Source organism: Punica granatum, chromosome 5 (assembly GCF_007655135.1).
Source record: "Punica granatum isolate Tunisia-2019 chromosome 5, ASM765513v2, whole genome shotgun sequence".
NCBI lineage: Eukaryota > Viridiplantae > Streptophyta > Magnoliopsida > Myrtales > Lythraceae > Punica > Punica granatum.
In genome coordinates this window covers 1,849,723-1,874,987 of record NC_045131.1, presented here as the reverse complement: position 1 = coordinate 1,874,987, position 25,265 = coordinate 1,849,723, and the positions used below count along the sequence as shown (strand labels likewise).

At 41.6% G+C, this 25,265-nt stretch overlaps 7 protein-coding genes across 8 annotated transcripts; 6 read left to right on the top strand and 1 right to left on the bottom strand.

Moving 5' to 3' along the window:
* The first annotated feature begins 13 nt into the window (after positions 1-13).
* Positions 14-1,005, top strand: LOC116208726. Its single transcript, XM_031542277.1, has 2 exons — positions 14-369; positions 724-1,005. Exons 1-2 carry the CDS (start codon positions 98-100, stop codon positions 860-862), a joined length of 411 nt encoding a protein of 136 aa, XP_031398137.1. The 5' UTR covers positions 14-97; the 3' UTR covers positions 863-1,005.
* Positions 1,006-1,244: 239 nt separating this feature from the next.
* On the top strand, positions 1,245-6,214 carry LOC116208723 (amino acid transporter AVT1D). Its single transcript, XM_031542274.1, has 12 exons — positions 1,245-1,920; positions 2,008-3,063; positions 3,412-3,707; positions 3,933-4,147; positions 4,233-4,256; positions 4,349-4,529; positions 4,619-4,838; positions 5,010-5,145; positions 5,239-5,404; positions 5,486-5,529; positions 5,617-5,679; positions 5,812-6,214. The coding sequence occupies exons 2-12, from the start codon at positions 2,870-2,872 to the stop codon at positions 5,905-5,907; spliced, it is 1,635 nt and encodes a 544-aa protein (XP_031398134.1). The 5' UTR covers positions 1,245-1,920; positions 2,008-2,869; the 3' UTR covers positions 5,908-6,214.
* A 330-nt stretch (positions 6,215-6,544) lies between these two features.
* LOC116208724 (aspartic proteinase PCS1) lies at positions 6,545-8,322 on the top strand. Its single transcript, XM_031542275.1, has one exon. The coding sequence runs from the start codon at positions 6,815-6,817 to the stop codon at positions 8,165-8,167; it is 1,353 nt and encodes a 450-aa protein (XP_031398135.1). The 5' UTR covers positions 6,545-6,814; the 3' UTR covers positions 8,168-8,322.
* A 2,310-nt stretch (positions 8,323-10,632) lies between these two features.
* Positions 10,633-13,437, top strand: LOC116206933 (laccase-17-like). The gene is made up of 6 exons (XM_031539770.1): positions 10,633-10,858; positions 11,120-11,271; positions 11,352-11,596; positions 11,794-11,922; positions 12,000-12,968; positions 13,060-13,437. The coding sequence occupies exons 1-6, from the start codon at positions 10,721-10,723 to the stop codon at positions 13,188-13,190; spliced, it is 1,764 nt and encodes a 587-aa protein (XP_031395630.1). The 5' UTR covers positions 10,633-10,720; the 3' UTR covers positions 13,191-13,437.
* A 1,111-nt stretch (positions 13,438-14,548) lies between these two features.
* Positions 14,549-17,272, top strand: LOC116209338 (protein FAR-RED ELONGATED HYPOCOTYL 1). Of its 2 annotated transcripts, none has more exons than XM_031542948.1 (3): positions 14,549-14,782; positions 16,218-16,855; positions 17,011-17,272. In XM_031542948.1, exons 1-3 carry the CDS (start codon positions 14,745-14,747, stop codon positions 17,082-17,084), a joined length of 750 nt encoding a protein of 249 aa, XP_031398808.1. In that variant the 5' UTR covers positions 14,549-14,744; the 3' UTR covers positions 17,085-17,272. The 2 variants fall into 2 exon arrangements, with proteins under 2 accessions (XP_031398808.1, XP_031398807.1); XM_031542947.1 differs by having other exon boundaries at positions 14,554-14,782; positions 16,218-16,897.
* An 86-nt stretch (positions 17,273-17,358) lies between these two features.
* Positions 17,359-18,603, bottom strand: LOC116209339. Its single transcript, XM_031542949.1, has one exon. It carries the CDS (start codon positions 18,334-18,336, stop codon positions 17,899-17,901), a length of 438 nt encoding a protein of 145 aa, XP_031398809.1. The 5' UTR covers positions 18,337-18,603; the 3' UTR covers positions 17,359-17,898.
* Positions 18,604-21,606: 3,003 nt separating this feature from the next.
* On the top strand, positions 21,607-23,726 carry LOC116207102 (probable WRKY transcription factor 49). The gene is made up of 3 exons (XM_031539959.1): positions 21,607-22,121; positions 22,277-22,426; positions 22,941-23,726. Exons 1-3 carry the CDS (start codon positions 21,874-21,876, stop codon positions 23,470-23,472), a joined length of 930 nt encoding a protein of 309 aa, XP_031395819.1. The 5' UTR covers positions 21,607-21,873; the 3' UTR covers positions 23,473-23,726.
* Positions 23,727-25,265: the final 1,539 nt, after the last annotated feature.

Sequence of the window (25,265 nt, the reverse complement as noted above, 5' to 3'; positions counted from 1 at the left end):
AAGAACAGTCATCTTTGCTTGCATTCCATACAAAACAAGCTCACCCTCTCGGTTTCGGATCCATATTTCGAAAACGAGTTGAACAAGATCTGATACAATGGCTTTACTATCCCCTTCACAGACTCTCTTTCTGGCAAGGCAGTCGACTTGCAATCACAGCCCAGGTTCAATGTCTACAAGACGGCTTGTTCCAGGTCCGGAATGGAGGGCTGGCCAAAGTAGCTACGGCATGAAGCAGAAGAGGCCTCTGACGGTGGTTGCAGCCTTCGGAGACGTATCAGCTGATGGAACGACCTACCTGTTCGCCGGTGCTGCCACCGTGGCTCTCCTTGGAACTGCCTTCCCAATCCTCTTCTCCCGCAAGGACTTGTAACTTCGAACTGCACTACTTTTAATTGATTTGCAGTTCATACTTGCAGTACGCGATATATAATTCCTGACTCCTCCATCTGATTCTGAAGTTCGTATCGAGGAGCGGAATTTCCTTATGAACGAGGCTTTTCCAAATAACCACCGCCTTCTGTTCCATCTTCATTCATTTGTCTATAGCCAATCTTGGTTTAATTTCCTTATGATTCTCGTGGATGTACCTTGTACATCAAGCCAAGCAAAGTCCAATGATTAATGAATTTCTGCTATCTAGGAAAACCTCTTGATGGTAACTTCTGGTGCTATCAATTGCTATAATTTATATTTGTAACTTAACTTCCTCCGTCATTGTAGGTGCCCTGATTGTGATGGAGCAGGTTTCATCCGCAAATCTGGCGTGACTCTGAGAGCAAATGCGGCAAGGAAGGACCAGGCTCAGATCGTCTGTCCTCGTTGCAATGGACTTGGCAAGCTCGACCAAATTGACAAATAAATCCCTCTTTCTTATACCTTTAGTGTGATGTCTATGGCTTCTAATCCCATCCCGTCATGACAGTTCTCTATATTTTCAATTGTACAAGAGCAACACGTAATATAGTTTGAAACATGCCCATCCTTCGATATATGCCTTTCTCATTCTGGGAAGTCAACATGCTTATCATGAATTTAGCTCGTACTTCCTGATAAATGTATATGTGACAATCAGCCTCACAATGCAATTCGAAATTTCTATTTTACCATGAGATAGTATATGAAAATTGATGTTTCTTTTCGATCAATCAGAGCGGACAAACCTTCAAGACCAAAAAGAATTTAAAAAAAAAAAAAAAAAAAAGAAAGGGACGAACCTTTTTATTTTAACCTCTTTTTTACAGATTAATAAGGAAGACAACTATCAAAATGGTTTTTCTGAAAAATTTAAAAACTAACAAATTACTACTTAAAAGATTTTTTAAAATAAAATGATCATTGAAATACCAGTATCCATAACATTTTGGTACCACTATCAAAATTCCGTAAATGTCATTACGGAAAAATGACATGGACGCTTATGTGACATCCAGTAGACAAACGACCCCGATAAATGTTGCACTTCATCACATACGACGTCGTTTTTGTCCTCACGTTTATTAAAATAAAAAAGATCTGGCCCAAATAACGCCATCGTTCCTATCTGTCCCCTCCCCCAACCGAACGACGTCATCCTTCCTATCCCCTCCCCCCATCGAACGACGTCGTCACCACCATCCCCTCACTCCCCCATCTGCAATCAAAATTCAGGCAAGCTATCCTCTAATCATCTTCTTCCATACAAAACAGAGAACACAGAACATAGAAGCGGATAGGACACACACGACGACTGACAAACTGATGGACTCAGACCAGACGAACCCGACGTGGCCCCCCATCAGAAGAGTCGTTGGCAGGTCGTGGACACAAGGACTCGTCGAGCTTGAGATCGACTTTACCAGCTCTGACTCTGTATCGAGTCTCCGTCTCCGATGGTCTCAAGGAGGTGTATTTTATCATATGAGCTATTAGAGCTAATTGGTAAGTCTCGGAAGTCTCTCTCGACTATAGATTGTCCGATTGAAATCCGATTTGCTAGCCCTAAGTCCAATTTGTGGTTTCCTACAGCCCTAGCTGAAGTTCATATGCAGCCTTGCTTGCAATCCAGACGAGCTCATCTCCAGTCTCTTAAGCCAAATCAACCCTTTCTTTGCATCTGCATCTGCCACTTCTCCCTTCATAGTTCTAGCAATCTTCCCTGTGCTTCAGCAATGGTGCTTCTGCATCTGCCAGATCTTTTTTTTTTTATAAACGGGAGGACAAAATCGACGTCGTACGCAATAAAGTGCAACGTTAATCGGGACTGTTTTTCTACTAGATGCCACATAAGCTTCTATGTCATATTTCCGTAACGTCACTTATGGAATTTTAACGGTGGTATTAAAATATTATGGATACTGGTCTTTCAATGATCATTTTGTTTAAAAAAATCTTTCAAGTAGTAATTTGTTAGTTTTAAATTCTTTCAATGACCATTTTGATAGTTTTCTCTTAATAAGGGATGCGCCCAATCTTGACGGTTTGATATTTTTCCTAGTAGAACCGTATTACCAAATTTGGAACATTTGTCCATACAAAGAAAATCTACGGTCAAAATGTATCTGTGAAGTCAATATGCGTTTTTAAGGCTGTATTCATTCAAGTTGAGAGAAATAATAGCTGAAGCTCTCTCCCTATTATTATCTTCCAATTCAAATTGCCAGAGCAGAGATTCACTCAAAAAAAAACAAAAGAATTTGCCAGAGCACATCCTTTGTCGGGTTGAAGATCATTCCATAATTCTCATCGTAACATCGACAATCCTCACCATTCCATTACGTAAAAATAGCCTCTCCGAGCTAATTCGGAGCCGGAAAATGGAAAATTAGCAAGAAAAAAGAGAAGAGGAAGAAGGTCATGAAATTTAGTTCTGCAGAGGACATATAAGAAGATGAAGCTTGACGAGGACCTGGGGCCTGATCGGGAGGAGGAGTTCCAGACCGACGATGAAGAAAATCAGGCGCAGAGGGTGTGCAAGGAGGACTTCCAGGACGATGACACAGATAGCCAATCTGATCATCCATCTCGGAACCATTCGGGGAATGACAATGATACAAACGCCATTCTATGGCCTCAGAGTTACAGGTCTCCATTTGATTCATTCTACAATATCTCTATTAATTATTTTTACGCGTCTGTCGCAATTGTTACATATTTCTGGCTAATGCTTGGTCTCATTTTCTACAAATTTGTGGAAGGAAAATTTTCGCTCAGAAGAGATTGTCACATTTTGACCCTCTCAAGGAACATTAAGAACGCATTAGCCACTTTTTGATTTCAAATGCAAGATATAATTTTACAAATACGAACTTTTGGGTCATAACTATGTGTCCGCTGCAAAGCAATATTACATCAGAAACTGCAGACTTAAGTATCACGGGACATTCATATTTATTCTGCTGGTTCTAGCCTTGACAGATGATAATATTGCAGGCGGTCAATTGACATGCTTACCAGTTTCACGCCTCCCTCTCTGAGCTTCTTGAAGGGAACGAGTTCAACGCATATTAGCAGTTCTCTGACCACAGTATACAAAAGACCTCATCAATCTTCGGAGCACGATTATTCACTCAACCAATCCCTCATTTCATTACCAAGTGTCGATGAAAAAGATAGGCCTCCCTCTGAGAAGTTTCAGGCTCAGACGCCCAAATCTTCCTGCACGAAATTCTCCGTCAGTGAATTACCGCTAAAAGAAGAGTGCTCGTTTATACAAGCAATAGTTAATGGTAAGTTGCGCTTCGCTAAATCATATTGTCTTCATCAAGCCATGCTGGACACATATTACGAGTTCACCTTCCCATCAATCTGCCCTGTCTTCTTCTATGTTCTAGTTTGTAGGTGTCAGTGGTGTGACTCTGCAGATGTTCAACTTATACAATTCATGAAAGTCCATATCAGATTGCTTTTACGGAACGTCAATCACTTAACCCTTATATATTTAATCGTTGCAGGAATCAATGTCCTATGCGGCATTGGAATACTTACAGTTCCATATGCGATACATCAAGGAGGGTGGTCGAGTCTTATACTGCTCTTTCTCATTAGTGTAGTTTCAGCTTACACAGGCATCTTGCTGAAGCGATGTTTAGAAAGCTCTCCGGGACTCAAAACTTACCCGGACATTGGGCAAGCTGCCTTCGGCGTATATGGCCGCTTAGCAATTGCTGTAAGTTCGACCTCAAACTCCCTGAATACAATCTTCATAGAATCTGACTAAATCCTACTCATGCTCGGCTCTTGTCTTGTGGCAGATAGCACTATACGTCGACTTATATGTAAGTGCAATGAAACCAAAATCCTTCTTGTGCACGGAATAATGCTTGTGATTGATTTGCAGTAAATGTGGACTAATAAGACCTGGCTTTAGGCTTCCTGTGTAGAGTACATAATTATGATGAGCGATAACCTGGCCTCCCTATTCCCACATGCCGAAGCCTATATCTCTGGTTTCCATCTCAGTTCTCATCAAATATTTGCGGTCGCCTCTACCCTCATAGTTCTTCCGACAGTTTGGCTTCGGAATCTGGGTCTGCTTGCCTATCTTTCAGGTCCACTTCTTCAATCACCAAGCTTCTCCAGGATTAATTTTGAACTATGGAACCTTATAAATCCTGAAAATCTTCCTTTTTTTGGGCAGTTGGAGGGGTTGTGGCATCAATCTTAGTTGTGCTATGCTTGTTGTGGGTGGGAACAGTGGATGAAGTCGGTTTCCATGCGACTGGCACAGCAATCAACCTTGTAAATCTGCCCTTCACGATTGGCATCTTTGGCTTCTGCTACTCGGGCCACTCTGTTTTTCCGAACATCTACTCCTCCATGAAAGAGCCATCAAAGTTTCCAGCAGTTATAATAGCCAGGTAATGCGCAACGTTTCCGATGCCGCTTATAAAACAGAAAGGGATTCACAAATATGGATTATTTTGCATGGAAATCGCACTTCATTCCCCGTAACCAACGGCAAACACAGCCACACTTCATGTGACGAAATTGAGCCGTGAGAAGCCTGACTTCTTGCCACTATTGTGCAGCTTCGTCTTTTGCTTTTCTATATATGCTGGGACAGCGGTGAGTGGGTTTATGATGTTCGGGGACTCAATCAAATCCCAATTCACTCTAAACATGCCCACAAAGTTCATGGCTACTAAAATTGCGGTTTGGACAACAGTAAGTTCACGAATTTTTTTGATAATTCTTCGTGAACCTGATAAATTCGTAATCATATTCTAATTTTGGACATTGAAATTTTGCGGGTATAAGGTGGTGAACCCAATGACAAAGTATGCATTGACGATTATGCCTGTCTCCCTGTGTCTGGAAGAGCTTCTGCCTTCATCCAAGCGTACATCTTATAGCATAGCCATTGTCATCAGAACGGTTTTAACTCTCTCGACATTAGTTGTGGCATTGACTATTCCATTTTTCGGTATGGAAACTATATGGTCTTAAAGTCATTGGTTTTGTTTAAAACAAATAAAAGTTAACCACAACATTACTCGGATCGCAGGTTTTGTGATGGCTTTGATGGGATCACTCCTTGCAATGTTAATGGTAAGTTACTCCTCGGATTTGCATATTAGCTGCAAATGCAAAACCTATGCATCTTCCGCAGGCTAAAGTATTGCTTCTCTCGAGCAGGCTCTCATCTTCCCCTGCGCATCTTATCTTAGACTACTCAACGGTCGATTGAGTAAGCTGGAGGTAATTTCCCTGTCCATGGTAGCTACTGCTCGTGATGATATTCTAGTCCTATCTATTCAAAGCAATATCGATTTCTGTTCTAAAGTTGATTTAATCAACTTTTGCTCGTGTTTTTCTCTTTTTCCTCAACAGATTGGAGCTTGCTGGTTCACAATAGTTCTCGGCATATTCTGTTCGATTATTGGGACATATTCAGCAATCGGCGAATTAGCCAATGAGAGGGGCTAGCTATTCAGATTAGTCAGCTGCCTTTCCCGAGATGAGTGTAACATATACAGTAGAGTTCATTTGCAATGCACATTTTGCCAATAGGGACAGGATTCTAGTTGCAGATGAATATGTTCATGGAATCCTACAGTTTACGCGGTTTAGCTCGAGATTTGGAGCATGAACAAGTAGTTCCAAATCAAACTGAATTTGTCCTGTCTAAAATAAAGGGGACAAGGTGAAAATGCTATTGTAAAAGGGATGGACCCGAATCATCCTCTGCTCCTAAGGAATTCAACATCTCCATGTGCTACCCTCCTTTATAGTATCTGCGGTTCCAATCCATAGATATCTGTTTCGAAGAAAACATCTCATGCCTTGTTCCAATTCCTAAAGTACGTTTCAAATAAGTTCAGCCTTACCGGCAATGGTGAATCGCTTCACCTCACGCGATAGATAAACTCCATGAAACCGAACGTGATTCAGATGGCCGGCCGCTGGATGCATTTAAAAACTACTATTCGGATGGAGTGAAATCTTATCTTAACCGACAACTAACTGAATAGACAGGACAGTTTTATTTAGGAATAAGAAAACTAATAGGACAGGACAGGGGCCTTTAAATGCTCGTCACCCTCTGACTCGAGAATCAGAACTGGGGCACCCCCCAGAGAGAGCTGAAAACGGTGACGTTTGTGTATTCAGATCTCACTCAACTGAATGTCAAGATTTTGTTTTGCAGCAGATTCAGCACAAAAGAAGCGTCCTCTTCCTCACAATCTATCTCAAAAGAATCCTACGGCTTCATAGTTTTCATTCTACCACTTTGTTCTTTCGTTTTCATTAGCTTCCTCCACATTTTTATGTCTCCAAATCCTACGTCCCAGGAATACATTCTCTGCACAGGATTCTTGTTCCACCGACCACCATGACTGAACCTTTCAAGTTCAAACTCCTCCTAACGATTAGGTTCATCACTGTCATTTTATTTCTGGCCCAGCTACGCTTCACCGGTCAGTTTCAGCCGCAGTTACAACCTCTAGCTCTGCCGCTTGAGACCCGAGAAGTCAGCTACGATTCGGTCCCCAGGCCCCCGAGCAAGCTCCCCTTCCGCCACAATGTCAGCCTCACCGTGTCCCTTATGGCAGGGACACCGCCCCAGAATGTGACCATGGTGATCGACACTGGGAGCGAGCTCTCGTGGCTCCGCTGCAACAAGACGGCCCAGGCCCAGAGCTACCCGACATCCTTCGATCCAGCCCGATCTCAGTCCTACTCGCCCGTTTCCTGCACCTCTCCCACCTGCACCAGCGGGACTCGGGACTTTCCAATACCTGCTTCCTGTGACCCGAACCAGCTCTGCCATGCGATGCTCTCCTATGCCGACGCATCCACCAGTGAAGGCAACCTTGCCTCGGACACGTTCTTCATCGGGCCGGGCCGGATCTCCGGTCTGGTTTTCGGGTGCATGGACTCAGCCTACAGTTCCAACTCCGAGGAGGACTCCCGGAATACCGGGCTGATGGGCATGAATCGCGGATCCCTCTCGTTTGTGTCCCAGATGGGGTTCCCAAAGTTCTCATACTGCATTTCCAGCTCAGACTTCTCAGGGCTTCTCCTGCTCGGGGACGGGAACTTCTCATGGTCCCTGCCCTTGAACTACACCCCATTGATCCAAATGTCCACCCCATTACCGTACTTCGATCGGGTCGCCTACACAGTCCAGCTCGTGGGGATCAAGGTCTCGGACACATTACTTTCCCTGCCAAAGTCCATTTTCGAACCGGACCACACCGGGGCAGGCCAGACTATGGTGGACTCCGGAACCCAATTCACATTCCTGCTAGGGCCCGTCTATAATGCCCTGAGGGCAGAGTTCCTTAAGCAAACAACAGGAGTGTTAAGGGTCCTGGAGGACCCGAACTTCGTGTTCCAGGGTGCTATGGATCTATGTTACTTAGTCCAGACCGATCAAAAATCCCTGCCTCCCTTACCATCAGTGAGCCTTGTGTTCCAGGGGGCCGAGATGACTGTTCCAGGAGACCGGGCTCTGTACCGTGTGCCAGATCAAGTGAGGGGAACTGATTCAGTGGACTGCTTGTCTTTTGGGAACTCCGACCTGCTTGGAGTGGAAGCATTCGTGATTGGCCATCACCACCAACAGAATGTCTGGATGGAATACGATCTCCAAAATTCCAGGATCGGGCCGGCACATGTACAGTGCGATTCAGCCAGCCAGAACTTCGGTATCGGGCCTCAATCAAACCGAAATCGAGGATGATATTGGCAGAGACAGAAATTAGAGTATCGTGTTGAACTATTTTCTCCAAGGCCTTGCCGTGCTTTTAGTCCTATATCTAATACATTGTTTTTATGTATCAAATTAGATATCAGATTAGGTAAATCAAATATATTCATATAATATGGTTTGAAGCATCGAATTGCCCATCTCACTTATTTCAAATAAGTGTTTCTTCTGCGCCCCCCACACCACACCCCGCTCCTTTTTTCCCAAAAAAAAGAAATGGAATTTTCATATTTTCCATTCCTATGGAACCAACGGAGAATTCCATAATAAATCTCCTAGTGAGCCCACATCATGTGCTGCTTCACTTTCCACCGCATAGGACTGCTTTAGGTATTATCTTTATGGATCCATCTCTTCCCATCCCATGTTTAAAATAGTAGGGGCAATTTCGCACATCTTTTTCTGACAGAATAATGTAAGCTTTTGCCTATCACGAGATGTAACCGAAGCATAGCATACTCGAAGACGCTTTAATCATAGTGATATTTTAAGTCATCGCACGTTTTTTTTCTTTTTTTTTTTCCCTCGAAATGTGCGTTAGCTAATGCCTTGGATGGAAAGTCCAGAATGCCAGCATCACGGACCCTTGATATCTAATTTCAGAAGGTGGTCTGCAATCCATGTATAGTCCGTATGCACTGCGGCCCCATCCAATTTCTATTACTAGTAATGCAATATAAAGATCCAGATTGGAGGACTATATAACGAAAAATGACCGAGCCATCTTTGTGTGGCTCAACTCTCATTTATTATGCGTACTCTACCTAGAGTTAACCTGGTATGGATGGTACCATGGAAACATTCAATATAGTCGTACTTAGTCAAGGACCATGACATCTAATGTCATAACATCTCTAACTCATCATCTTTATTTATTTTATTTTTTTATTTGCAGGAACATCATCTTTATTTATATGGTGTACTATAGACTTTAATCGTGGTTCGATGGCGAATGTGATGTTGGGCTGGGCTGTAGTGCAGTGTTTATTTCAATAGACCAGACACTTTCCAAGGCTCATCTCGGCCCAACATCAAACACAGGCTTAAACCCAAATTAGCCCAAAGATGAGATTGATCGGAGACAAGCAAACATCAAATTCTGTTAATTAAGTTGGTGCTTATCTGGACGGAATAACGACCGACAAAAGTACCGCGCGCGGCTAGCTTAATTAGATGGTCCAACACCCACGTTTTTCCTCTCTCTCTCTCTCTCTCTCTCTCTCTCTCTCTCTCTCTCTCTTTCTTTCTCTCTCTCTCTGCCCGTCTAATATTAATGATTTATAACATTTATGTTTATATGGCTTAGTTTATAAGCAACAACTTTGTTAGAGGGGGGAGGTTGAATGAAGTTTACCGCATAACCACGACCCTGTAATTTGATTTTCTCTATAGCCTCATTTAATTTATTATGCACAAATCTAAGCAATAATCAAGAGATATATGTTGAAGTTGCAACCGAGGTAGTTTGCATCCTAGCTAGCCCTTTGCACGCGCTCACATTACCGGCCGTCGCACGTGAGAGACAGAGAAAGAGAAGAGACGCTGCTAGTGCAACTGATAGTTTCTCCTTAGGCACGCTTGCAATGGTGAGCGTAAGCTACGTGAAATCTCGAACGCATTAGGAATTCAGGATGCACTATTTATCATATATATATGTTGATGACAATATTAGATGTTTCACGTAGAAACTTCGACTGGAGCATGTGGATTGTGGATGTTTCTAAATGAAGTTAAATTCAGCCTTGACAGATATTCATCCCGAGTGATGATTTTAAGAAAGAAAGCAACATGACAAATCAGTCAAACATTCGACATGGATGCATCATTTTCTTCCGAGTAAAAAGAACTTAATTAACACAAACAATTAAACTTTATCATTTTTTTTTTCTGGAGCTCTTAACTGAAAGCTCAGTTTCTGACTCACCACCCATAATTCCGTTAGATGAACTATAACGATGTAGAAGACGATCATGGCTTCGTTTTATCAGAATTAAAAATTAACACAAAGTTGGAATTAGAAAGCTTGAAAGTCACTCTACTAATTACAGGACCTCTTTTCTCTAAAGACACTGATTAGAAGTTATTTTTTTCAAAATCGACATAATATAGGCATACAATATACAGATCCATCCAACGGTAAACCTACATGAGGTTGTTGGAGGCAATGGCAGACCGCGCCGACACGTTATGCCACCTTCATTGTCCTTTAGTGGGGAGCGGTCGCAGCTGCAGCTAACCATTATTAGTAGAAGCTTGACCAGCAACGATTATCTTTCACCCACTGGATCGAGGATTTAGCTAAGCTAGTAGAAGTACGCTTGCTCTATGGAGCCATCAACAACCCTAAATATTGACCAATTAACCACCATTTGCTTAATCTTCCCACCCTTCTCATCATCACTATATATAACCTCATGACTCGGTCCTTTTCCAATTCACCCAGCAATATAAAAAAAAAAACCTCCATCAAATTTAACTGGTTACGACCGCCTAACTCGTACAGCTCTTCACGAATAGAACGACGGAATGGGTTCCATCATTCTCCAATCACCGGCGCTTATATCCCGAGCCTTCCTTTTCTTTGCATTGTGCGCCTTGTGGGCTGGTCTGCCCTACCAGGTTCTTTCAAAGCATGCAGGGGTCACCAGGCATTACAAGTTTGATGTAAGCAATTGAACTTTTAGACCGGGCGCGGTCCGCATTTATAAACAGAGTTCTCCGGGCTTTCTTGTTTTATTTCTCATTTAGGCCCACTTTTCTACAAATTCATTACCATTAATATGTTTCCCTATCTACTTTATTTCCGTGTCGTGCCATATTCCATTACATGAATACACCGTAACATAGATACTTTTTTTCATATTGAGAAGCACTTTTGCCGCATGTGAACTCTCATCGTGTGATTTTGAACTCCTGTAATCGCAGATTAAGCTTCAAAATGTGACGAGATTGTGCCAAACCAAGAGCATTGTGACCGTCAATGGCGAATTTCCGGGGCCCCGCATCATAGCACGGGAAGGTGACAGGCTCCTCATCAAAGTGGTTAACCATGTCCAACACAACCTCACCATCCACTGGTATGAAACAAGCAAAGAAATCTGTTATGATCTCGTACATATAGTTGAAGCTGATCTCGAGCTTCATCAAATCATGACAGGCACGGAATCAGGCAGCTGAGGAGCGGATGGGCTGATGGGCCAGCATACATAACGCAGTGCCCGATCCAGACTGGCCAATCCTACCTCTACAACTTTACAGTTTCCGGGCAGAGAGGGACGCTGTTCTGGCACGCTCACATTTCATGGTTAAGAGCAACTCTCTACGGACCCATCGTGATCCTCCCGAAGAAACATGTCCCATACCCATTTCCTCAACCCTTCAAGGAAGTCCCCATAGTCTTCGGTAAGTCAAGCTTCCGCTTATGACAGTACAAGAATTCCTTTTTCATTAATCCCGGAAATCCAGAGGCTCTTGTTTGCTGACATAACATTTCGGTACAATGAACAAAAAAAAAAAGCAAGCAAAACGAGTCGAGTTACAACAGTTTCTTTTGGCACCTAACGCGAGGCTTATTCGCGTAAATGAATTGAATGTTGCAGGGGAATGGTGGAAAGCAGACACAGAGAAAATAATAAACCAAGCACTACAGAGTGGAGGAGCCCCAAACATCTCTGATGCTTACACCATGAATGGCCTCCCTGGACCCCTCCACAACTGCTCAGCCAAAGGTAATTAATACGACCGTTAAATTCCTTCGATCGGGATGCTTGAGGTGAATAGTTAAACTGTGTCACATTTTACACAGATGTGTTCAAGCTCAGGGTAAAGCCCGGCAAGAGGTACCTCCTCCGTCTCATCAATGCTGCTCTCAATGACGAGCTCTTCTTCCGCATTGCAAACCACTCCCTCACCGTGGTCGAGACCGATGCAGTCTACGTGAAGCCCTTTAAAACCGACACAGTGCTGATCACCCCGGGGCAGACCACCAACGTCCTCCTTAAGGCCATGCCACACGCCCCCAACGCCACCTTTGTGATGGCAGCCCAGCCATACGCCACAGGCCCAGCCGCCTTTGACAACACGACCGTCACTGGATTCCTCAAGTACGAGCACCCAAAATCCTCCAACCCGAAGGCCAAGAGCCCGAAGCTCCCTCTCCTCAGGCCCAAGCTCCCAAAGTTCAACGACACGGCATATTCAATGAAGTTCAACCGCAAAATCCGCAGCCTAGCCAATGCGAAGTTCCCGGCAAAAGTGCCGCAAAAAGTGGACAGGAGGTTCTTCTTCTCAGTGGGCCTGGGCCTAAGCCCATGCCATGGGAAGCAGACCTGCATAGGGCCCAATAACACAAAGCTGGCAGCCTCAGTGAACAATGTGTCCTTCGTCATGCCCAACAAGGCCCTCCTTCAGGCCCACTTCTTCAACAAATCAAAGGGGGTGTACACTACCGACTTCCCATCGAACCCGCCAATCAAATTCAACTACACGGGCACGCCCCCCCAAAACATCATGGTGACAAGTGGCACCAAGGTGGTGGTGCTGCCGTTCAACACGAGCGTCGAGCTGGTGATGCAGGACACAAGCATAATCGGGGCGGAGAGCCACCCGCTTCACCTCCATGGGTTCAATTTCTTTATAATGGCCCAGGGGATCGGGAACTTCGACCCGAAGAAGGATAGTGCTAAGTTCAACGTGGTGGACCCGGCAGAGAGGAATACGATCGGGGTGCCTTCTGGGGGTTGGGTTGTCATCCGCTTCCTAGCAGACAATCCCGGTAAGTATAAGAACTAACAGTTACGGTAAAAACTTTTGTTAGCGTTTCCGATATTTACTTTGACGATTCTTTTTCTTCAATATCTTGATAGGAGTATGGTTCATGCACTGTCACCTGGAGGTGCACACGAGCTGGGGACTGAAGATGGCATGGGTGGTGATGGACGGAAAGGGCCGGAAGCAAAGACTTCCTCCCCCGCCCTCCGATCTTCCCAAGTGCTGACGACTGGCTTCATAAAAATGTTCATTTTTTGTGCTTGGTTGATTCTTTATTTTCTCTGGAATTTTTTGTGTAAACAATTTTGTATTGAAATTGATTAGGCTCAGACACTATTAAAGTTCAGAATCGTTTAGTTAGCCGCCCTTCATGGTCTTAACATAATTTTCATGGTGGGAAGGTATTATTTTGGGTAGGGGGATTTCTTCTCGAATTAATTCAAGGAAAAAAGACAAAAAAAATTCCATTGTAATTTGAAATCGAGATAAATCGCACCATGTTCTTTTGTTTGAAACAATTAACCCCCTTGTAGTTTATTCTTTAGACAATTTTTTTAAATCTTTTTACGGCATTAATTTTTTTTTTTTTTCAATTCTCAATCTTAAGCCTTTTAATCATTTTGATTCTAAATCTGTTTCTTTTATCATTCATATCCTAAACTTTCTATTTTATTTCATTTTAATCCTTAAAAGAAAATCGAAAGGGAAAGAGGGGTCTGGGTTGCCAATCGGCGACCCCGACCCCTCCACCGAGGTCGTCGGCGTCCTCCGTGGGTACCGGCAACCCCTCCTTCCCTTTCGATTTTCTTTTAGAACTAAAATGAAATAAAATGTAAAGTTTAGGATATGAATGATAAAAGAAAAAGATTTAGAATCAAAATGATTAAAAAGTTAAAGATTGAAGACTGAAAATAGAAAAAAAAATTAACATCGTAATCCTCTATGTCTAACGGAATAAATACATGGATTAATTATCTCAAATAAAAAAATATGATTCGATTTGTCCCGAGCCCAAATTATAAGTGAGTTTTTGTCGTTTTCCCATAATATTGAATAAGAAAAGGAATTAATAAAAGACTGATCACATTGGAAAAATAAAATGGACAAGAGACAAAATTGAATGCAATAAAATAAGGATAAAGCCCGGGACCCACGCATATCCCAATAGCCCACGCGTTTCTCGAGGAAATGCAACGACGCGCTCGTTCTCTTCTTCTACGTCCCATTAATAAAACCCTTTAATTAATTAACAATATGAATTGGAGCTGATTTTTTGTTAAATTGATGGTCATGTGCATAATATTTAGAATTCAAGACATGCCGAAATGATTTGGTCTCATGTAGTTTATTATTTTCCAGATTGATATAAATTATTCACTCAAACTTATAGTATTTTCTTTTATGTATATAATAATGACCTAATTAAATTCATGTTGGATATTTATATACCTTATAAGGTAATTTTATTTATTGTGTATAACTCAATAAGTTGAGTATTCTCTTGAGATAATGCCACGAATCCTTCTTAACATCATTTAATTTTACGATAAGTAAATAAAACGTCGATGTTACTTTCCCCAAAAAGAAATGGAAAACCGGGGGTGGTTTTCACTCGCTTCATCGTTTCGATCGTGCCCCACGAAGCAACAGAGCCAAGACAGAGCAACACAAAGACGGAGACCGGCAAAAAGAGAGAGGGATCCATTCATCGTCTTTTCCTCGTATTTTGCTCGGTGAATCTAATTCTTGTTTTCTGGGGTCTGCTTTGTTCCCACTCGTAATGGATGAAGATGCCAGCAGCCCACCAGAGATGAGCAGGTTAGCTTATCTAATAGTGTTTCAGTCTTCGGAGGCGTTGGAGCTTCTCTGATTTGATTAGGATTTTCTTCATTTCGGATTCCTTGGTAAGTTGTTCCTCGTTCTTGAGCAAAGAAGGTTAAATCTTGCGACGATTGGAATGGTCCCAGTTTGAGGCTGTTGATCCAGTTGAGTTCGTTGTATTTGCTTTTGCTGGGAAAAAAGTAGGTCTGGCGCTTTACCAAAGTTTCCAGCTTTACTTTTCCGGGGGAATTGTTCTGTGACGAGGTTTTTCTTGATTCTCATGTCCTGGGAGTGGGGGAAAATTTTGGAACTGGGCTGTTTTTTTTTTTTTTTTTGGATGAATGGCAAACTTTCATTAATCAGAAGTAATTACATCAGAGGCCATTAACCCAGTACATATGAGAGACTACGAAACCGAACTGGGCTGTTTTTAGCTTCCCATCTCGGAAAACTTCACTGGGATATCGCTTTGTCACTGCCAAAATCATTTCTAATGTTAATCAATGTCAAAGCTTGAATTCATAGATGAAGCGGATGCGTGGTGGTACTCCATAAAATGATCTGATATTTTTTCGGATTAGATAAATGTAAGGCTGTTGAATGCGGGAGATTTAGACTGCAGGATCTGATACTATCACAAATCACTCAATGCTAGATGTTAATCCTTTTTGAATTGTTAAACTGGTAATATGAGAAATTGTCGATTAGTGTGCAGGACAACATCACACGGTTAACTATTCTCCGTCCTCGGTGATAAATTGCTTTGCCCGTAATGGTTCAGCTTCAGGGTTTAGGCACCCTCATGCTTCACTCCTCGTATCCTTCTCTGTCTCTCGCTAATATGTTTTTTCATCTCAAAATTCATCATTAGAAGCGCGAAGCGCAGTTTGGTGGGTGGGGAACAAGATTCTTACGTAATGTGTTGAAGGTGGCTTCAACTATGTTGGTTTTGTTGTCATAACATAAGACTTTGGACATATGAGAAATTTGACTGGATGTTATTTGTGTTTGTAGTCCTACTCCAAATGAACAAAGTACTTTCTAACCTGACAACACTTCTAATAGCAGGAAATGTTCGAAACGTTCTCACCAGAATTGCTTACTCATACTTTCAGTACATCTGTCTCTAACCTCTACACTGACAAATATAAGTTCACTTCTCTTCCCAGAACTGCTTGTTTACTTAGCGAGGAGAAAAGAAAAGAACTGCTGGGTATGGTCAGCATGATTGAAGTTGAAAACTAGGAGGAAAAATGCCTCGTTACTATTAGATTTTCCTTGGACCCATTTCATTGGTTCTATCTTCACACTTAACTTCTATACTGCTCCTGAACTGAATCGTCAAAAAGTTAAAAATGACGACCATGAAATAGAATTTCAGCCTGTAATATCTCTTTGCCTAAAGTAAAATACTTTTTTCATCTAATTCCAGCTTTCAAGCCATTAAAGCCCTCTACGGCAACATTAGTGACTTAAACAAGAAAAGGAAATTGGAAGTTGAGCAGTTGGACTTGCCTTCAGCGAAGCACAAGTGTTGGGACCAAGGCTGTAGTACCCCGGTATTAGCCCCCTGTGAGAATAAGACTCCAGAAATAGAATCAGTGGACTTACCTAGAAACAAATTTTTCGAGAAGAGGGATAAGAGAAGCAGCTATGAAGAACCTGAATCCCAGTTTGAATCAGCAAAAGGTAGCAACAGCTTCACTGAAGATGCCGACTCTGAGATGTCTGTGCATGATGAAACTAGTTTGGAAACTAAGTATGAGAAGTTCAATGATAGGCCTTCCACGTCATCTGCGAATCAGGAATTTCCTGTTTCACAGGATAATAAGAACCACTTGGATGGTTTGACTGTTAGTCATCATGGTGAAGATAAAGGAAAATCGATTGTTGGAATAGAAGAGCATAGATCTGAATATATTGATGAGGAACCCCAATTCTCTGAGACACTCGAGGAACACCTCTTAGAATTCGGGTGTCATTTAGGATACACTTGCTCAGAGTATGGAAATGACTGCTCACAGCAATGTGCAGCTAAGGAGGAAGATGAATTTTTCGGGCTAATTCGAGGTAATTATGTTCTCTCTTCGGGGCAATTGAGCATGAATGAAGGTAACTTCCCCTCTACAAAAGCCGTTTTACTCGTCATCGTTGTGATCTTTTTCTCCCTCCATTAATTTTAGTCACAATTTGACGATTTTGTAATTTCTATCTTCAATGTGCAGAGACGCAGAGTGCTCCTAGAAAACCAACCATTGATCAAGAATTCGAGGAGTACTTCTCCTCGCTTATGATGTAGCTTTTCCCAGTGAAGCTGATTGTTCTTTGTATATATGTGTGAATTGTATGGCAGATCCTAGTTGTGTAGGGAAACTAGAAAGCTCACTTCTTCTTTAACTATCCTAATGTCCGATGTTTTCCTTCAGAGATTCAGATATGAAAATGATGTAATTTTGAAATGTCATTAAAGCTTTAATTTTCTGGTCATGTATCACCAGAAGACCCGGTGCTGATCAAAATAACTATTGCAGAATGTAATGATTTGTTCCAGGGTGAGCGGTGTTTTGGCCAACTTCTCGCGCACGCTGTTTCTCTATTTTTCTTCGCATTGAGCCCTTCATTGCAAGAAAGGGATATCTGCATGGATCTTAATGAAAAAACGGAGCCATCGGGGTTGGGTAAGACCATGGACTTAGCTTCACTGCTAAGAGTTGATCTGGACCTCTCAGACCTGGCTTAAGCGTGCCCCGGGAAATGGAAATTATATCGTCTTTGACCTTCTGAGCTGCAAATATCCTGCGCTTGTCGCATCATCTATCTTTGAAGACTTGAGGATGACCAGAGTTCAAGAAGTTTCCAGCATCGTCTATCTTCAAAGACTCGAGGATGGCTACACGAGTTCCAGCAGCGATATGGTGAAAATTGTTTATTGAGTTTTGGAGGAAGTCGCCATGCGGAGAAGATCCACACGGAATATAACGAATGAGTTTGTCTAATGTTAAAACATGCATGAATGAATTTCCCCTGGCTACGATGACTAAACAGAACTTCTGTACAAAGCCTACGACGATGGACAGTCGCCTATGAAGGGAAGCTAAACATGAACCAAACAGCTACAAGAATCCTTCCTTGCTGGGCTTAACAGAAAACAAAGCGTCAAGATCGTCCGGCCGGAAGTACCCATTTTTCGGCGGGCCCTGCTTTATTGCTTGAACCGGCTTCTTCCTCGGAGGAGGCGGTGGACAACACGAATTCTCAGGAATCCGGCAATCCCCGCGCTTCGGAGTAACACAGTCTTCCTCTGCCGCGGTCTCTTCGACTCCCATCGTTTCCGTCTCTCCCCGACACGATGAGTGGGAATTCAGAAGCGGCTTGATGGGTTTGCTCTGAACATACACCAATTCTATGGAAGAAAAGTAGAAACTTGCTTGAAAACACGACATGGTATTGGGTCTGGGGGGATGTTTGCATCGCGGGGGAGGTGGGAGGTGGGAGGTAGGGGGGTGATGGACCGACCCGTCGTGCGAGGCAGGTGACAGCCAATCAAGCATGGCCGTTGCCGACGTGTCTGTCAGTGAATGGTCGGTTGGTCATACGTGCGGGGGGAATGGCCCCACGTTCTCTCCGCGTAATAACTGATCCCCACCTTTCAAATCTGCGGCGCTAATTAAATCACCTTCGCTGGGGGTCGGTGTTTGCGCGGGAAAACCTGCCCTTTTGAATCCGAGCTCAATTGAATCGATCCGTTGTGGGCCCCACTGCACTAATCTCACAAATTAATGAATGATCCATGCTAAATTAAGTGATTAATAAGCCAAAGAAAGGATTAATAAATCGACAAAGAAATTGTTATTTATGGTAAGAGCGGGATTAATTAATGAATCTCCCTGCATACTTATGGTGTGTTTGGTTTTAGAGTTGAATTTTGATTTTAATTGGATTTTAATGATTGTATTGTTGAATTATGAGAAAAAGTGTTTAAAAAGTAATGAACAGTTGAGATAAAGTAATGATTGTGTTGTTGAATTTTAGAAAAAATAATTGATAATCGAGAGAATTTAGTATTAAAAAATAAATTGAATAGTTAAAAAAATGAAGAAAAATGAAAATGTAATAATTGTGTTGTTAATTTTTATTATATAGTGAATAGAGTTAAAGTTAGAGTTAAATTTTAAAATCTTGATTACAAAACCAAACAGTGTGTTACTATATATGCACATACGCGCAAGGTAAGATTCCTTTATCATTTTATCCATTTATACTAAACAAGCAAAGAGCAAGAAGTCAAAAATTCTTTATCGACCTATTGTACACACATGTTGCCTAGTAGGAAAGTCCGTCGGGTCACATATTACAAATTTAATTTCATCAGCTAGCATAGCTCTCAACGACGTCACGCATGCATTGCCCGCTAGCTCGGGAGTATAACTTGCGTCCGCGGGCTCGCGAATGGATGCGTTCAGATTAGTATTGAACCCATAGAGCGGCGCCCCTCCTCGAAAAAAATACGCATATTGGCCCTCAAGAAGCTACATTCGGCCCATCTTATTCGGCCCAGCTGAATTGGCCCTCTGGTGACAGTTCCGTCGGCCTCGGGTCGGGCGCAGTCCCGCCCAGTGCACTTCAACCTCGTGATCCATGCCAGCCGGAAGGACGCAGAGGGGCCCACGGGGTGGTGGGGCCGGGGCAATCAACACACGTGTCGGGCAACCATGGGCCAGGTGGCCCCGTTTAATAAATGGTTGACTTTCGTCACAATCGTACAGCGGTTTCAGGTTCACAGGATGCTCGACGGCGGCGCCCACTACCCACTCTCCCCCCCCGCAAAACGACGACGCTGTAGCTGAACCTAAGCCCACTCTGACAGTCAACTCCCCTTCCCCCCCTGTCTTTTTTTTTTTTTTGCCCCCACGTCGGTTGGATTCTATCGAAAGTCAAAGGCACTACATGCCAGGAGGTTCCCTCGCTGCGAAGCTAACTGCTTCGGTTACTTTTCGGTTGATGATGGAGATGAAAATTTTTTGTGCAAATTGGAGGAGTGGTTGTACTTCACTCTCTCGTACAATAATGTGTGCCAGAGCAGATTAATACCATAATTAATTATTATTAGCTAGCTGGGGAAGGATGACTAGATCTTGGCTGTTACCTATCCAAACATGGATTCAATTTCATGCTTGCAATTAAGGTTCATTGGCACTTTGGGTTATGTTGCATTTAATCTCCCCATGAGGAATAACCGTACGGAGTTAAAAGATAGTTCGATTTATCCAAGCCACTTTGCATTTTGTCGATCTTGAAATACTTCCTCTAATACTAATTAGCATATTAGTCGTCCTAAATCTTTCGCTCATATCATCGATGCCTCAGCACTTTTTTTTTACACGAAGAACGTACATATAACAATTATAGCCAGTACTACACTAATGTGAGTTTAGTTTGTATATCATGTGATCTTATCACGTAACACAATTGATTCTGTTCAAATTAGATATGTGTGAAGTAAATAGTTCTTTCCTCTTTAATTATAAGTGTATGTATATAAATGCAGAATATACACATATATATTCGTAAACGTGTTGATTCATCGTCATGTGACATTGCAAGGGTGCGCGTAGGAAATGCATCGGCCGTGGAGTGAGTGTCGGGCAAGTAAATATAATTAGCTAGGCTATGACGATGCTAAGCACACGTCCGCCATTATCTCTTAATTACAACTTAAAGAAATTTTAGAATCTTAAATTCCGGACTATGGTTTCCTTCCTCACTTATAAATGGTACGAATCATAATCTGAAGTAACAATAAATATTATTCCCACACTAATATATTCCTTCTTCTTTTTCCTTTTTTGGATACATCTAGCTAGGGTTCTTTTGCCATTTTCATACACAAATTTAGTTTTTCTATTATTCCCAAAGTTATCAATACATAACTTTTCTATAGCTTTTGTATTAATTTCTATGCGGGTGGTCTACTAATAAACCGTATATCTAATTGATTATTCTGGAACAAATTTCAGTGTAGTCAGGACAAGAGGATGATGGCATGAGTGAATATGTATACTTGTATGCTTGTATGTATATATTAATATATAACTCCTCTTTCTGGAAAATTAATATTACTTTAGTGGTTGACTCTTCCCTTAAGTTGAAATATGGGTCCAATCGATGTATTAGGGTTGGTCCACCTTATATACATTTGATGCTATTCCCATCAAAAGTATATAAAAAAGAAAAAAAGAAAATTTTGAATACTACATTAGTTGTATTAATTCTGAAATCTTAAAGAAAAAGTACCAAAATAAATTCTTTTCCCGGCCTGATGAAAGATAATAAAATAAGTAGAACTTGTAATATTCTGATGATCTCTAAAAAAAAAAAGAAGATGAATTTGGCATGTCTTATTGCTTTAGTTCGATCGTCTTCTCTCCTCTCGGTAATTTCTCAATCTGATCTACATCAAACTCTTTTTTTTTGCCCTTTCTTGGGAGGTAACAGAGAGGCACAATGAATTTTTTACTGCCTTCTGATTGCAAGGAGAAGTCAGGAACGTGATGGATTGATCCCACACACACGCATGAAGACACAAACACTAACAACACACAGCAGCAGTTGACAGGGCTTGGAATTCTCGTGGAAGTCAAAATGGAATACATACAAAACCTTATCTCTCTCGACAGCCAAAACATGTCTCATGTAAATGCAAAATGCTTTTTCCAACCTTTAAAAAATAAAAAATAAATAAATAATTTTTCTTAAAAAAAAGTCAATATAGAATAGGACACAACGAACCCGTAGACGTCACAACTTCTATTCGATCTCCTCCTCTTCTTCTTATTCTTCTTCATATCTGCTCCACTGATCGATCCTCCCACTCATCCCCTTCTCATCCCTTTAAACCTCTTCCCCTCTCACTCCTCCTATCTTCTTATCCCCAAGCTTCAAATCCAATTATAATCCACCTATCCCCACTTCACCATTCAATGCATATTCCCATAAATTGATCGTGCATGGTATGATTTATAATTAGGTCAATACACAGCCAGTGGTCGTTGATCGATAATTAGAACTAATTAAAGGAAAGTGAAGACATGAGCTTTGGGGAGTACTCTGAGGACGATCTCGTGAGGGAGCTCCTCCACGATGATTCTCCGCTCTTCGCTCCCCTGGAGTTGCAAGGTCATCAATCCCAGTCTGTCCCATCCGATGACGAGACCATCAAGAGGCTCATTTCCACTGTCTACTCCGGGCCGACAATCCAGGATATAGAGAATGCTCTATTCTTCAGCTCCCAAAATAAACATCACAATGAAGATCACTCCTTTTCGCAGCAGCCCAGGTAATTTTGTCAGTCAAATTCCGTTTTCCACCTCCATAATTTTATATGTTATATAGAGCTGGCTGTGAGTTATCTGCATTTTCTTTTCTTAATAATTATGTCAAGTATATGTATATACCAAATGTAATTTTTGTATTTGTTTACTATTTCCGTAGAGGTGCATGGTTCGGCCAGAGGGGAATGAATAGGGTTGAGAACAAGTATACGCTGAGGATTAAGAGCTGTGGCAGTAACGGGATGACGGACGACGGTTATAAATGGAGAAAATATGGGCAGAAATCCATTAAGAACAGCCCTAACCCGAGGTACTATAACTCATATACGTAATCATATGGAGCTCTCAAACCCCAATTGGAGTATAAGTAGGGTTTATATACAGCAGTACTTTCGGAACATAATTTAGTACCTATATGTATAGCGAGCGCTCGCAAAGTCAGCTTCTCAATCTACAGTTTTCTACTTCATCAATTTAGGGTCCGAAAGTAAATTCTTATCTCTGTAATTTGCTGATATTGACACTATCTCGGTGAAAAAAGTGTATCTTCTTAATTATCTTACAACATGTATTTAGTTACCCATACATCCTCCCAAGCTATAGTTCTCATGGAATAATTGTCCGTTCATGTTGTCAAATTCGCATTATATGCCATGCCTCCCGTCACTAGGTTAGGGGCTGCATAGTGAATATAGGAGGACACGGAGAAGGTTATCATGAGCTAATATATATACTTAAAATTGTTGCAGTCATAAGTAATATCAGATACAGATGCAATCGAATTGACTCAGCTCATAAAGTTTCTGTGCCGTAATTCGAAACAGGAGCTACTATAAGTGCACGAACCCAAGGTGTAGCGCGAAGAAACAGGTCGAGAGGTGCAGCGAGGACCCCGACACCCTCATCATCACCTACGAAGGGCTCCACCTTCATTTCGCTTACCCCTTTTTCCTCCTCGGCCCGAACCAACCAGTCGACCCTCCCGTAAAGAAGCCCAAGAAGACCAGCCCACAAACTGGAACAGATCAGGCCCCCAAAGCCCATCTGCAAGTGGAAGAGGCCCATGGACCGCCCAGCCCCGTCCAAGACGGACCGAACCCCACCCTGCCGGAGGAAAGACCGGAAAGCCCGGCCCAGGAAGAAGGGATGGGCTTGCTTGAAGACGTGGTGCCTTGGATGATAAGGTGCCCCAGGAGGACCAGCAACAGTACATTTGCATCATCTCATCGGCCTTCAGTTTCACCTCCGACTTCGCCTTCTTCCGTCTCTTGGTCTCCAGATTATCCGACCGATCAGTTTTACGACATCGGTATAAATATGGCACTAAACGAGTTAATCGAGAAAAGCATTATATAGTTTCATCATTAGTTTAAGTAGTTGGAATTAGAGTTTCAATAAACTCATAAATGTGTAAGGACAACGGGTGTTCATGGGGTAGGATATATGCTAGAGCTAGCTGTCATAATTGATTGTATAATATTGATAAAATACTGCGTAGTGTCATCCCACCATATAATATATATGTTATTGATTATTAATATATTTTATGGCTTAATGAGCTTGAGATCATGAGATGCGGTTGGAGTAAGAACACAAACAGCAGAGTCTAAAACCCAAATATATATCGTATATTTCGACGGGTTATCAATCGAGGGAAATAATAATTAAACTGCATATATATGTGCAAATTGCTTGAATATATCTATGTCTGAATTAATAATCCCTTCTCGCTCTCGTTTGTGCTTTAAATATGGTATTAATAAAAAAAAATTACTTTGAAGATGCTTTCCACACACATTCGCTATTGAAAATCACCGTTGCTGTTGCTTTCCAATGACCAGAAGAAGAACCCTACCTCACCTAACGGAACTTAAAGCCATCTAAATCTAATAAAACCCACAATTATTACTGATTTTTAATTGGCACATAGGCATTTAATATATAAATAAGATATTCCAAATATTATAAATATATTCATGAATTGATCTTTTGTGAAAGATATACATATCTCTAGCCACCGTCATGGTGTGAATGGCAAAGATTTGTCTAAGAGATATATAGTTTATAGTAACATATTTGGAAATGTCTTTTTTTTCCTAATCGAAAACTAAAACAAGAAAAATGAAGGCCAACTTCTTCCATCCCAGTTTTGCTTTATTTCTCATATATATAATGTAATTTCGTGTACTATTTATATGTAATTAAATATCAATTCTTGAGAGTCCAGCGGGCTATTTCCCTATTTGAACAAATATTAAAATATGTTTCATTTTTTCCTTTTTGACATTCGACTTCCTTCACGGTCTTCATGCTAGGTCGGTCCCTTTCATTTGGCAAGAAGTGTGCAACTGCAAGCAAAATGGAGGTCACACGTTAGCTATGGTGGGAGCCGGTGGTGGGCATCCATTAGATAACACAACACCAAAGACTTGTCGCAATTGATCAAGACACCATTTTCGGCGTTCACTAGCTAGCTCATAATTAGAGCACCAGCACGTATATATATATATATATATATATATATATTCTGAATGCATGCCGGGAAATGTAAATCGATCAGGTACACGAAATCACCTATTAAAAGGAAGTATTGTATAATTACCCTCGGTGCTATTGATCTCATTATCAAAAGGAAGTATTATATTACCCAGCAAAAAAAAAAAGGAAGTATTATATAGTTTAATGGTACAATTCTTTTATTACAGGATATGTGTACGTCGTTATGCAATCAAAGCTTTGGAAACGGTCATGTACTTACACCGCAGAATATTTAGTAGAAGCGCATACGTCTCATTTCATTAGTTTGACCGAGAAACCCTAATAATTGATTTTGCATGACGTGGAAAAAAATGCCAATAATTAGCATAAGAAATGAACTGAATTTTGCTGGACTCCAATGGGGCCAAATTTGCAATCAATCAATTCGATACAAGGATAATATACCTTTTCCGAGCTCCTGTGTATGGAAGGATCGCCATATACTTTTGTTTTCGCACTCCCACGTACAAAATTCGACATAAACACGCATCTTCTTTAGAATTCGCTTTAATCCAAAAACAATAAATCAGCAAGCCCATCTATGTCGATATATATCAGAGTAAACTGTATAGACTTTTCTTTTCACCAAAAAAAGAGAAAAGGGAGAAAGA